A 15,216-nucleotide genomic window follows, 5' to 3' on the forward strand; every position below is an offset into this window, starting at 1 on the left:
CTGTCTGTGGTCGTTTTTTTGTTTGTTTTTACTCATTTTGTTTTCTTCTAAACAACTGCAAAGTACCTTTACACGAACAGGAAAATGTGCTTCTTTTTCTAGTGCACATTTGAGCCCCAGCGCACCTGCAGCGCCCACTTCGGCTATTAGGTTATGCCCACAGGCATGCCCAATGCCCGGCAGCGCGTCGTACTCGCAAAGGAATGCGATGTTCAAGACCACGTCTCCTTCTTTCCCACCAAACGGACCCCAGGTGGCTCGAAAAGCGGTTTCCAGAATATAGTGACTTTCGACACTCCACGCATCGTCCGCGGAGAAGAACCTCACGAGCCGATCGTGAGCTTGTCTCTCCTCGTATGCGAGTTCTGGACAGCTCCACAGTTCTCGACTTAACTCGAACAACTTGCTGTGGAGGTTGTCTATGCAGAGCTGGATATTGTTTTTCATTTCCTTGGATTGCATGGTTGGTTCGTCCCTCTCACTCCCTGCCCTGTTGAGAGGAGTAGAAGAACCAAAGAACGTGGTTGATTGATGATGAGAAGAGAATATAACCTGTTGGACAAACCAGTCAGTGGGACCAGGAAGTAGATGAAAGATCGAAGGTCCCTGCTGACCAATCTGGGAAGTGGGAACGGTGGGAAGTATTACAATTTGGAACCCATCGGAATCTGTATTGAGAGATTATGTCATGATAGAGACAGACAGACCTGAGACCTCACGGAAATTATGTTATCATAGCAGCAACTGTAAGTAAGACACATCAGAGCCATCAAAATATCTGAGCCACATGGGCGTGATGACATTACAACAACATTATAAAGATACTGAAAATAAATATTGAATATGGGGACGTGGGCTGATCGCCCTCTGCTGGTTGGGAGCGCACGTTGCCTATGGGCCGATTATGTTAAATCGAAACATATGCTATAAATCTGTACAGTCTGAACTCTGAAGCATTCTTTTATGATATACTTTATCGGTATAATCATGTATGAGCCTTTCACCAGGCATATGCGATTTAAATAATCATAGAGGAGATGGTTAGAAGGTGGTGGGTGGGTGCTGATTGCATAAATTTGCTTCTATCCCATGTTTAATTTAATTTATCTGAGGGTGCCAGAGTGACAGAGGCTTTATGTGTCACTCCGTAACATTGATAATTTGACAACATAGCTGGTTCGATGTATAAAATCCAATCATTTATGTATAGTAACAAGTGTTGATTTAGCTTGCATGTAAAAAATAATCAGTATTAAAAAAATCTCTTTTGTCTTTTGTTGCACGTAAAAGAATAGAGCCAACATTAATCCGACCTTGCAGCAGTGGAACAAGCTCAATTAGTGCCAAATGAATGCGGACAAGCGATCCACAGCTGTCACATATCTCGTGTGTGTGTGTGTGTGTGTGTGTGTGTGTGTAAAAGGGAAATAAAAGTTTGTTTCTACCTGTGCTGCTGTGCACGTGCTTTCTTTTTGTGTGTGCTTGTTTGTAGAGTGTTGTTCATGACAGGATGTGTGTCTGTCCCTATGCTTGAGGTTAATTGGAAGGGGTCGCTGTCACTCACAAGAGGACATGTTGTCGAACAGCACCAAGCAAGCTGTCACCAAGCTGACATGGCCTGTCTGTCAGCTTAGGTTACGCCTCACTGATGCCTGCACTGTCCATTGTGTGTCAATTAAGTGACATTGAAGGAAGTCACTCATGCAATTGGCTATTATCTTATTCGGGGATTTGCATTGTGAGCATGTGGTTTATTTCACACGATTCATCCTGTTTTTGACTTTTGCAGCCAACACTTGCACAAACAGAGAACTTGAAGGGAGCACTGCTTGCTTAGTAGGCCTATACAGTTTTGTTTTAGATAAAGATCCACCTCTATTTTCTGCTGTGACATTGAGTAAGGCCTACATTACAGGAAGGCTGAACCCACATGATCATAGCTTTATTTATTATGCTGCAGAGGTTTGCCAATAGGATGGTATATTTTACATTCTGTGGTTGCACAGTTAATGGATTATTTTGAGTCACAACTTAACCGGTCTCAAGGTGTCAGTGTTTCACTAGTGATCTTTTTAACTCACAGTACATGGGAGTGAGGTAAGTCTGAAAGGAAAATATGTTGCTGCTGAAAGCCACATCATGGGTTACACTGGATTGCTTTAAATAACAAATATCAATCGCATGTGATGCATCATATAGTAACTGTTCCATGATATATCTCTCAGTAGATTATGCATGCACTTTGCAAATGTGCAATAATTAGTGGTGAAAATGTAATCTTTCACCAAGGTGATAGCACCAAGCCAGAGAGAAATCAGAGAGCTATAATATGCAAATGAAGGCATCACAACAAGTATATCCATTTTCTTAATGGACATACATGGTGCCTTGCCTTGACAGTTACAACAAATGGATGTTCTCTCTGTGGAATGGGAGATGAAACAAACACCACACTTAAGTCCATATATGGAGATCCCTGATGTCATCCCTTAGATCTCCATATATGGATATATGTCAGAACCTGTTCTGCATATGTTGATCCTTCCCCATCCATCCTTCCTCTTCGATGTCTCCCTTTTGACTTATACCATTCAAATTCCATTCAAATTTCAAACTCTAGACGGGCCTGCCCCAAAATTATTAGAGCAGCAGTAGCCGGCGAAACCGGCCCACCTGTCCAGACCGGTTCACACGGCGATTTTGGAACACAGACCTCCGAGGTGAGGTGGAAAGCCTTGTGACGCGAGGTTAGGCCCTCATCAAACCCTGTACACTCAAGAGAATGTCCCCGCTACCACCCTTAGATTCTCCATATACTGTACGGAGTTGACCTGTTCTGACATTCCATAATTATGTTGATCTGACCTCATCAAACCCTGTACACTCATGACATGCTCCTTATATGGCCAGTGCTCGCCCAGCAATCTGCCGTCAACGAGGTATAGATGCGTGCACGCGACCTCGCCCTCAGGCGTCTAACTGGTTGGATATTTGTATGAAAATCTCATATATGTGTGTATTTGTGGCTCACCTCCACTTTAAACCTCAAGTCAGATAGTTTGTGCACAAAGCCAGACAGACACACCACACCACACACACGGCTGATGTGCCTCATTTTAAACATGAGGTTCCAGTCGACTGAGAATAATGACAATGTGTCCGCCACGCCCGGACTGACCTGTCTGTCACCACCACTATTAACCCATTCTGAACGGGAACCCGTTTTGGTGTTGGCATCACGTTATGCTTTAGCTATTGAAAAATAGCAGATCTACAAGCTCATATCGCGCCACCGAGTGGCGCTCTACGAGCTTGTAGGTCTGCTATTTTTGAAAAAATCGAAGAACGACTGACATTTTTAGAATCTGATCTCAGGTCAGAATGGGTTCATCAGACCAGCGTGTGTCCAGTGGAAACCTCGTATGAATCTGATCTCAGGTCAGAATGGGTTAAAGAAGGAAAAGCCCTGTAGTATAGGGGACCCGCAAAGAAAACACCCCTCAAGGCATGATTTCCCACAACAAGCAGCTTGCTTGGTATTTGGGTGATATACCATACCATACCATATGTGTGTGTGTGTGTGTGTGTGTGTGTGTGTGTGTGTGTGTGTGTGTGTGTGTGTGTGTGTGTGTGTGTGTGTGTGCGTGCGTGCGTGCGTGCGTGCGTGCGTGCGTGCGTGCGTGCGTGCGTGCGTGCGTGCGTGCGTGCGTGTGTGTGTGTGTGTGTGCGTGCGTGCGTGTGTGTGTGTGTACAGTATGTGACGGAGAGAGAAAGAGCTTGGAATGGAATTGAGTTGAGTGTGTGTCTTTGCTTGCATGTGCAAATTGACATCTCCTTCCCTGTCAATTATGTCACATCAGTGCACTCCATGGCATGGCTTTTCTCTTTGAGCAGGAATATCTTAACACCTCAGGTTATGCGTGTTTTTCTGCATCGCTGCATCTCAGGGGGTTTATTCAACTCCATTTGCCCTATGGTAGCTTTATGTGGTTACGTGTTGGAGAAGGTTATGAAATAACTAGACTTTTTATTGGAACAAAAAGCAACAACACTATTTTAAGATCCCAGGAATATTCACTTGTCTTCTTCTATACTGAACAACAACCTGAACCATATCCGTCTGTAAAGCTTTGTTACTCGTTTGTACAGTTTGACATTCTGTGTTCCACATCTCAGCAATTTGTTGTGGTTATTTCTCAAACACCATGTTTGATCATTTCAATCCCATAGTATTTTCCTCCTGCTAAAATTGCAGAAAGAGTATGATGTACGGTATGACGTCTGATGCAGAGCCAAGAGTCCATGGTGTAAAGGAGTTTTACATTTTGGAGTATCATCCAGTGTGCAGAGTCCCCATGAAGTCCCCATGGCGGATCACGTAAACAGCATTATATTTACAAATGTGAGACATGCACATTTTTATCTATCACCCCATCACCAAATAGTCACCACATTTCTTCAAACATCCCAGCCCATTCTATGTAATTCTTTAGATTTTGTTCTCATGTTCCTCATTTATCAGACACAATCCTCAGAGGATACACATGCATATTTAATCCAGAACAAGGCCATGCACAATGTTCAGATAAATTAAGCTCTCAAATTAAAGGCTTAAAGTGAACTGTCACAACAAAACAGTGTTTCTCTCATTTGCGTGTATACTCCTCCTGAGCCCCCCAACTTATTTCTCTATCTCTACTTGCTCTCGGTTTCCATCTCTCTCTCTCTGTCTGTCTGTCTTTGTACTCAAGCCAGTCACCGTGTCAGGGTGAAAGCTTGAGTGTTAATTGGAAGCTCTCCCATGGGAACTTGGAGACTTCCATGTCCTTGGATGTTTGGTGTTGTGATTGCCATGCAGGCTCTTTCAGATTCATTGCTACTCATGTAATGAACACAGGGTTCATTGGCGTGCACTGAAAATGCACGAGGAGCATGAAAATTAAATCCCAACTGACACATTTGAATAATACTGTAATGCAATGGAGATAAATTCTTGTCACGGCTTTGTTTTTCTACTGGGTTTTAAGTATTCTGATGTATATGCCCCCTCTATCTGCCTATTCCACACATATAGAATTACACTCATATTCAACATTGTTCCTCCATTTTTGCTCAGTTTACAACAGCCAGTTCTGCACACATGTAGTATCGAGAGTGTATTTTAATATTAAGTAACAATAAGTATATCGGTTTCACTCAGATTCTCATTATTTTTTGTTTAAAATGAGTGTGGGTGGCATATGGTAAGCATGCTGTACCTGTACAGTATGTGTCTATTGTGTATTTGTATTCATGTATTGTATGTAATGTTTTACTTATCTGTATAAAAATTGTCTATTTGTATTGTATGTAATATTTTACTCATGTGTATAGGACCCCGCCCTCTAAAATTAGATGCTGAATCTCAATCAGGCTATCCTCTCAATAAATTCTGACCAAATATCACTCTTTGACGGTTAAATTAACACTCTCAATTTACTGTGCATATGTATATTGAATAACACTCATGTTATTGGCGCCTTGACCTGAATTACATGGTCGAGGTTGACCCAGCTCTCCAGCTGGGCTCACTGTTATTTTGTGATTTGTGGAATGGATAGAGTGGTGGGTGGGTGAAACGGTGGGTTCATCAGGGGCTTGAACTGACTTTGATTTTTTTATGGTGTGGCAGCCATTTAATCATTGTGTCACACTGATATGAAGGCCGGACTTCTGAAAATCTTTTCTTGTATGGAATGGCATTATAGACAATTCAATTAAGTAAACAGACCTTTTCTCGATACATTGAAAAATCATTCAAGTGGCGAAAAGGGCCGAAAGGGCCTTTCTGTGTGGAGTTCGCATGTTCTCCCCGTGTCCCCTAGGGTAGGTACCCTCACAAAAACATGCCGTAATCCTGGTCTCTATGGTGCGTGTCTGAGCTGGAATGGCAATTTATTCCAGGCTGTTGGGCCGTAGAAGCAGAAGGCTGCCTCACCATATTTTTTTGTGCACATTTCTGTAGGCACTTCAAGCAGGCCAGCAGTGGAGGACCTGAGGGGGCGGTTAGGGACATATGACATATGGCCTATGCCTAATTTATGCTCTGTCATAAAACCAAATATAAATCAGGCTTCAGACTATTTCCAAAATTTGACTTCACAGGATGCTAAGAAAAAATGACATTCGCCACAGGCTTCTATATTCACTACTAGCAGACTAGCTGATTAAAATGGAAACCCATTGCTAAGTGAATTTCCTGTAAACAGTGGTTACTGAAAGGAATATCTAAATTCATCTCTTCTCTTCATCGTCTGATGAAGAGTCGAGAGGCTTGACAGTTCATGTCCACTATGGTTTAAGGAACGTTATATATTTTAAGCTTTGGAGCATTACTCAGTGTGCAGACTTTTTGTTCTATTGTTACTACCTCGTGCACTGTGCTTTATTGTACTCTTATTTTCTCCTTTATTATGGAATATTCCCTGAACACACACACACACACACACACACACACACACACGCACGCACGCACACACACGCATGCACACACCCACACACATGCACAAGGCAAGGCAAACATTTCTCAACATTTTCAAGATGAGGAGAGACATTTGGGCTTAATAAGAAAAGATAATATGCTGATTTCATTGAGGGAACAGGTGTTGCTTTTTTGACATACATACATTAATCAATCACAACTTAACAATGAACTCTAAGGCTGTGGCGGTTGGTCTTCACCTTTGACCTCACCAGTGGACATGGATTTGAATTTGACTGATGAGGTTTGAACCTTGGTGAACCCGGGACTGAGAAAAACAAAGTAGCCAACGCCTAGCTGATATAAAATGGCATTAGTAGACGGGAGGTTGCAGTTGCTGTTAGCAAACTTGTAAAACGTATTGAATCAATCAATCAATAGTATATCACAACAAATGTGCAATATTGTAGTCAAAGGGAGGAAAAAGAACAAAAGGAACGGTACATAACTCGGACGGCGCTGAGTCGACAGTAGTTCACAACGCTAAAAGCTAGCTCTGTGTGGTGCCTCTCGTGCAGGCATCACCTTCAGGTGGCGTGCCTCTGTCGGTGAAACCGAATGCACCTTTTTCAATCTGACTGGTACTCGTACTGTGATACAAAGAGAGACAGACAGACATGCAGACAGACAGACAGACAGACAGAGAGAGAACCCTAGTGCTGGCCAATCATCCAGCCATTACTAAAAAGCCTAATTTAGGATTTGTCACGCTCGGCTATGGTGTCGCTTGTCCAAAACCAGTTATACAATGATTGACACACTCATGCGACAAAGCATTACATACAGGCTTATTACCTGCAACAGTGTGATAGTGGTGTGCCAGACTTATAGTGGAAACACTTGGCTGACTTTCTGACTCTATGCACTGCTGAATGAGAGCAGCAGAGCAAACGGACAGACAAACTGTCACGCATCATCCGTAAACACAGAAAAGCCATCTAGCTTGTGAGATTATATTAAACCCAATATAAAATCACGATGAGTCAATATGGGTTCAGTTCAATACCAGGCCTAATATAGGCAGACGCAAAGCAAATACAAGCAGATCATAACATCGTGCAGAACATCCACGCACTGCCATACAGATGCAATATTATTAAACCTACAATCATTTCTATTGCAGTTTCATGGGAGTTTACATGTACACATACAAGTACGCACATACACACACTGCCATACAGATGCAATATTATTAAACCTACAATAATTTCTATTGCAGTATCTAGGGAGTTTACAAGCACACATACAAGCACGCGCAAACACAAACCTTTATTAAAGCTACTACAAGATGACCTTGCAATTGTGGTGAAGCAGTTTCCATGGTGACATATACCTGAAATACTAATAATGAAAATGCATTCTTCCTTTCTGTTCTCCCCTGCTTGCAACTCTGAAATATTTTCTTATATAAAATAACAAAATATACAGTAGCTGTCTGCAGAGCTATAGTACCATTACCAGAAGGACAAAAATCATCCTACTATGTTCGTGTGTCTGTCTGCAGTTCACGTACTTCCTTGAGAACTATCTGACCGTGTCACTTATGGTTCTCAAGGTAGTGGTAGTGGTGGAAAAGTACTAAAGTAAAAGTATCAATACTGCAGTGTAGAAATACTTTACAAGTAAAAGTCCGGAATTCAAAATGTACAAAAGTATTGATATAAATCAACTGGAAATAGCAGATCTAGAAGCTCACAATGTGTCGCATCACCAATATTCCTATAGTAGTACTTTAAAAATTGCCATACGTATCGCTGTGGATCCGTGGGAATGAAGTGGGAAATCAGAAATGTATTATTTGTGAAACTAAATATGGAAAAAGAAAAAACTACAGCCTAGCATAGGTTTTGCTATTTTCGCTGTATGTTTGTTCACCCAGAATAGGGACACCAGGGTCCAAGTGGTTAAAGAGATCCACAGACCCTCACAAAATGTGAGGGTCTACTTAAACACTTTTATTGTTTAAGTAATAGTGGCGGGGTACAAGAATTAAAATCGGGGGGTGACACAATATGTTGATGTTATTGAAATATGGGGCCCACAATAAATTATCCTTACAGTTGCTGTAGCCTGCAGTCAATTATGCCAAAGGATGGGAACTGTTAATGCCAGAGTATAGGTGTAAATTTCTACCTCCAAGCTCAGCCTGATTATGTGGCTGGCTGCCACTGGGTGTTTATGATCTCTGTGGCAATCAATCAATGGATTGATTGATTCTAGCCGCATTCCCACTGTGATGTTTTGAGAGGAGGGTGGAGTCATCTAAAATAAATGGCCCTTCATGTGAAATTATGGTGTCCGACCTCCTGTTAGTCAGACCATTGACACTATCCCAAACCCTAACCTAACCCTAACCTCACAGAAAGCCATAGGTGATTTTTAACCCGCAGCACGGGGTGAGTTTTAACTGGCCACGCAGGTCTGACTTATGACTTATTAGTTATTACCCGGGTCCAGTTTAGACACATCTAGACGAAAGAAAGAAAGGTCCTTTATCCCTCTGTGCCGGTGTGGTCTAAGCCTAAGGGACATTTTCAGAACCATTTAGGCTTTCTTGTTAGTTTACCACCTTCTAAGTGCATTAAAATAGTTTTCACTATACTTTCAACACTTATTTGTTTTCCAAACAGTGATCAAGTAAGAAGTAAATCATAAAATAAGTCCCCAAAGCAATTTTAAAGCAGTTTGTTCCTTAATCAGTTTTGCCATAGCTTCATAATCTTGCAGTATGATTAAAGCTAGGATATGTCCCTGTGTGTCATTCTCCTGTTGATAGCGCTGACTTAATTTTGGTTTGGATGAATAAAACGTGGGCTGAATGAAAACAAGAGATGACTGAGGCACTACCAAAAAGGCTTGGTACAAATCACACTAAAGCTGACTGACCGTGACATATAAGCCCTGATATGTCACATAAAAGAAACACAGGCTACTGTATTGGCTGAACGGTACAAAATTGGCATTGGTAGCTAGGGAGACAAAACAAAAAAGATTACAAAATTTCACATATTTTCTATGGAAGAAAAGGGCTATTTGATTTCAGATAAAGTGACTGTTAAAACACATTGTCTGCTGTTGACGTATTTATATCGCTTTATATGGATCTGAAACGGTACCGCTAAAAAAACTATTTTAGTCCTGAGCCGGTTGATAGGCAAGCCTTGCTCACCCCCGCACGCACGGAACATGCTCGTGCATGTGTAGACTACTGTTATAATAATTAGGATCTTCACTGGCTCTTTACGCGAAAACTACATCGCTGTCCGTTGTGCTGATCAGATATCCGAGGTTCGGATCTGATTTCTGATTTTTCATCACATCGTGATTGAAATATAAACGTTTCTCAAGAAAGATAGCTAGCGTGAGCGAATGCTAACATTATCCTTTTCTTACAATGGAGGTCTGTGAGGTGTCTGTGAGCGGGGAAAACGGAAGTACTTGAGTAGTCATCTCCCCAATTCCGGCCCAGCACAAGCTATTAACACTTGTGGCCACACAGCCGCAGTCTAAGTGTTAAGTCCATGGTACTGGCAGTCAGATCCATTAGGTCCATTGTCAGTGTTATGATAATATTTATTGTACATGTACTGTACTTCTTCACTCTCATAGGCATAAGCATACTGATATTCTTGTGATACCATGGCCACGAGGGTCTGCTAAATTCGCAACATAAGCCATGGAGCTGCGTGTGAGGGTAAAAGCTTTTTATTCCTGGCTGTCAGTCAGTGACACTGCAAGGCATGGAGGGGTTTGAAATTATGTACAGAATTGCATACGTGGGGTTGGCTAGTTTTTTTATCCCATTTCTAGACGGCCCTTTAGGCGAATATTAGACTAAAAAATGCTCAGTGGGTGGGGATACATGAGGTCCTTTATCAGAGTTTTTACCAGCTGCTATGCATATAGCAAGCTGAGTCTATAATCGATGTGCAAGCTAGTCCAGTACAGAGTAATCTACAGCCAAGGGACAGTCCAGCCAGAGGATAGGTTATCCAAGTCCAATTAATATTTAAATGAAGCCATGATTTAAGATCAGTTTTAAATTAGGAAGGGATATTCCACTGTGTAGTGGCTGTGTAGTGAAACGTGTCCGTCCAAACCTGTGGGGAACTAGATCAAATGAACTCCCCCTGGTAGAATATGCCTGAGCATCCCTCATTTTGGACAGTACATAGCTGCTCATATCAGTTATAATACAGTTATATTACAAAATGCAGTTAGTCAGCTGCTAAATTGTAGCCTTACTTACTTAAGTCTGACAGAGATATTCTTTATTGATTTGACATCTGACATTGTGACATTTGTACACAATGTCAGAAGAAATAAAAAATAAATCTGTCAATCTTGGTCGGTTGGTCCAAGGCTAATACTATCCTTTACCACTGCTAAACCCCCACTATTGCTCTGCTCTTTATGATGTGTGCCATTGGCGCTTACCCTAGTGAGCGTTCACTGAAGCACCTGCTAAGTCTTTGTGATCGCCACAGTTGTTCACTAGTGATGCAAAAAGTGTTTTTTTGTATGTGCTCAAATGGTGCATGAAGGAGATTCTACCGAATCCACTGACCCTGACGGTGGTAATCCGTTACAACACAGGCTTTGTAGTATTTTGCACTTTTGGAATATTTCACTTGTTCTTAATTTCCTCACTCTCTTGAACCTACCTAACTAGCTAAACAGAGCAGATAAGCACTAAAATGGTTACAGAGTTACTGATGATGATGATGATGGTGTGTCAGTGTGTGTGTGTGTGTGTGTGTGTGTGTGTGTGTGTGTGTGTGTGTGTGTGTGTGTGTGTGTGTGTGTGTGTGTGTGTGTGTGTCTGTGTGTGTGTGTGTGTGTGTGTGTGCGCGCGTGTGTGCGTGCGTACGTGCATGCGTGCGTGCACAACTGCGCGTGTCTGTCAAAGAGAGAAAATAAGGTGTGAACTAGATGGTCTGAAATGGGAGCAACATCGATGTACAGGCTTTGTGACTGGAAGATAAATAAAAAGCACTAGAAGGATATACTCAGTAGAGCACAAATCTCTGCCAGGAGGCATAAAAGCAATCTATGCAGTGAAATTTGTGATTTCAAACATTAAAGCATGTGATGTACCAGTTGTACATCATCTCTACTGTCTGCCTCCCTGTCTCTCTCATACAAATTAATTGTCTACCCCTCTCCATCTGTCTCTCAGATTTCTGTCAATGTTATGGGGGACCTTTCACGTCACATAGGTAAGATAAGGGGTAAGATGGGGTGGGGGTATGGGGGTTGGCGGGGTGTGTCAGGGGGTATGTGGGGGTATGGGCTTTCAGGGAGGAAGGGGCCAAACACCCAAAGGGATAATTTTCTAGTCATTTGAATCACAACCTGAAGATAAATTACTGCTATGCTGAATCCCCCGAATCAAGAAACGCGGTTTCAGATTTTGTGGGTATTTTTGTAGTAGTTTAAACAACAACATATCTAGGATAAAACAAGCCTGGGAGGAGGAGCTATAGACGTTGAGATTGGCGATAATTTCTGGGAAGGTGCTTTGGCAGGTATTAAATCGTGCTCTGTTAATGCCAGATTGCAATAGCCTCGCAGTGGCCGAGCCAGGCTAAGATTGCAACTCAATACACAGTATTCCATAGATTATACTCAAAGGTCAAACTGTAGATTCTTTCCTGCTCTATCACCAGTGTGTAGTAAATGTAAAAGTATGCAATGTAGGCGACTTCAACCCATCTTTCCTGGACAAATCTCCATACCGGTAACTATGTCTTATATTCCAATTATGCACTACTGTGCTTAAAAACACCTGACCTAGAAACTGCCTTTTTGGACAATCCACTGTTCTTAAAAGACTACACAGACCACAACAGTTATGGTATGACAACAACCAACAACCAATTCTGAGGCTGTGTAAACTGGACTCATTACTTTGACATGCGGGAAGGGGAGGAACAGAGGGATTGTTTTGTTGTTTGTATGATTTTGATTATTGTGATCTGTTTTGTGTGAATAAAACATCTAATAAAAATAATATTCAAAATATGTCTCTGTATGCCTACTGCCTAGACTGCCAGGTCTGATTGTTAATTCCTTTGGTCAGTTATGTTTGTATCACAAATGTTGCGATTCGAATGTGTGTATCAGGTTTTCTCTACCCCACACTCACTTTTCAAGTCCTTTGTGAGAGTATTACTATCATTGACATTATTGCTAAGTGTAATGAATTGCATTTCTATAGCGAACAGTCGACGCCAGCGTCCTCACTTCCCACACCAATGGTGGCAAGCTCACACCGACCGACTCATTGGAGGCAATGTAGGGTTCAGTGTCTTGCCCAAGGACACTTCGACATGTGGACAGGAGGAGCCAGGATTCGAACCGCCGACCCAGGGATCATTGGACGACCTGCTCTACCTCCTGAGCCACAGCCGCCCTTGTTGACAGTCAATTGTACATGAAGCTGTGAATGTATGTGTGACAATGTGTATGAGGGAGGGAGAGAAAAATGACAGATTGGTCACCACTACCACCACCATATACCATAATTAAATAATGAATTACAAATTAAATCCTGCACGCTCGTTCAGCTCCATCACTGTATTATTGTGAATGTGCCGATGTGCTGTTATTATCGTGAATTATTTGCTGCTATGACTCAGATTTCAAATGTGTAGTATAGTAGCTGTTTATGATTCTTATGTACAGAAGGTCTATGTCAGAGATCCACTCTGTACAGACAGTGCAGGAACCACATTGTGCCTGTTCTTTCCTTTGACAGCATATCACAGACAGCCAGACACCTCTAGAGTCTGTCAGCTCTCTCGGGATCTCCAATACCTCTGTCTCCATAACTCACTTTACACGCGGCTGTGTGCATATATATCCACATGAGATCGTATTCAATAAATATAACATTTACTCATTTAAAATAAACAAATTAAAATTGTTTTATTTAACCTACATTGTTAGTAGAAAGCGGATTTGAGCATGACTGAATTTCCTTTTCAAAAGTCACATATCAATTTTCAAGAATTTAATTTAGCATAGCCTGTAACAATAAAAAAGCGACAGCACAGATTTATTTATAACCTACCAAACAACGCATGCACTATGATGTTTTATGGCTGAGTCTATAACACAAATGACTATGAGTCACTCCAAATTAATCACCATCTGTCAACTCTCAAATAGAACATACAAAAAAATATAAATCTGGCTTATTAAATTAATTAATAAAAATGCATAACTACATGAACATATTTGTATAATTATATGACTGACTGTCAAAAGAAGGTGTGAGTGTGGACTTCGTTGACATTAAGGAAGTATTTGACCCCTTCTTATAACTGTCACCCCTGGGGGGGGGGGGGGGGGGCGCACCCAAACGTGCGTCCTGTTTTTGGACCTATGCAATTCCCTATATAACTTATTCTGTCACCACTATGTGTCAGAAAGGTATGATGCTACTTGTCTCAGGCGACTAATTGGAATTCGTTGGACAAGCCATTATGATGTGACAAGGTGCATTGTTGAGAACGAAGAACGTCTTTGCACTATCCTGTCAGAGATTTCAGAGGATGATGAGGCCTCAGTTGATTTGTGCACTGAAGCATCAGGCCTTTTAATTCAAATGAAGAGGCTACATTTCTTTGAGATTGCCACATTTCTAGTGCGGGTGCTTAGCAAACGCCTTGGTGAAAGTGTTGTGTTGTCAACTGTGGGTCATACAGATACTGATAACCCCACCATCCCCCCCTCTCAGTCTCTCAAAAGATCCTTGCTCAGCATCCTCGACAGGGCCATTTAAGAAATCGAAAAAACAGATTCTCAAAGAAGAATTTAGCCTTGTACCCTATTCTGAGAGATTTCTAGACTCCACCTTGTTGCAGCAAAGCAAAGTTACTATATTTATTTACCCAGGGTAACTGGACTAAGCTCAAGAACTTGTTTACAGCCAGGCCCTGCTCATAGAACATTTCATGGTAGGGGTTCAATGCCTTGCTCAAGGGCACTTCAGCGGTGGTAATTTTAACGTGCCGGTCCGGGGATACGAACTAGCGACCTTCCGATATCAACACCGCTCCGCAAACCGTTCGGCCGCGGCTGCCCCTAGCCTTTGCATGCACTTGTTGGAACTGGAAAAGACTATGCAACTCTGAAAAGCGAACTCATTGTTGCAAAGCCAATGTTGGCCAAGATATGTTGTCCAACCAAACAGACCTGGCCACTGTGTCTAAACACAGGAAGACATACAAGAAAGCATTTCCTGTGTTGCACAAGTTGTATGTGACAGCCCTTGTAATTGGTGTGTCTTCAGCTTCATGTGAGAGTTCCTGCTCCACGCTGGCACATGTCCTAACCCCCTACTGTCACACCAGAAAAAAGCACTTGCGGTCATCTTGGCACATGATAAATCTATAACATGCAGTGTCCTATTTGTGCCGGTCTCAAGCCCGGGTAAATGCAAAGGGTAGTGTCAGGAAGGGCAATTGGGTTAGCATACTGTTGGTCAAAGAAGGAGAAGATATATGAACAGACAGTCGTTTGACACCCAAACCAATGGTCAAAGTTATCTCCATATTAGGTGTGGTCACAGGAAGAACAGCAGGAGACCTCTCTCCTCTAGATGTAGTAGATGCTGCTATCAAGGGATCAATATATGGCCTACCTATTTACCATAGAGTGCCAGCTGTGAATGCTGTCCTGTCCTGCTG

At 42.0% G+C, this 15,216-nt stretch overlaps 1 protein-coding gene across 2 annotated transcripts in view; it reads right to left on the reverse strand.

Moving 5' to 3' along the window:
- The window catches only part of LOC308330124 (xaa-Arg dipeptidase-like), a 41,872-nt gene that overhangs the window by 23,198 nt on the left and 3,458 nt on the right, over positions 1-15,216 (reverse strand). Inside the window, exon 1 of one of the 2 annotated variants that reach the window (XM_080784829.1) lies at positions 67-749. In XM_080784829.1, coding sequence (XP_080640955.1) covers positions 67-462 — 396 coding nt within the window. In that variant the 5' untranslated portion in view covers positions 463-749. Of the gene's footprint in view, positions 1-66; positions 750-15,216 lie in introns of those variants that run through there. The other variant, XM_080784828.1, reaches the window with a different exon arrangement.

Source organism: Protomyctophum bolini, assembly GCF_963924005.1.
Source record: "Protomyctophum bolini genome assembly, chromosome: 15".
In the NCBI taxonomy this organism is placed as follows: Eukaryota; Metazoa; Chordata; class Actinopteri; order Myctophiformes; family Myctophidae; genus Protomyctophum; species Protomyctophum bolini.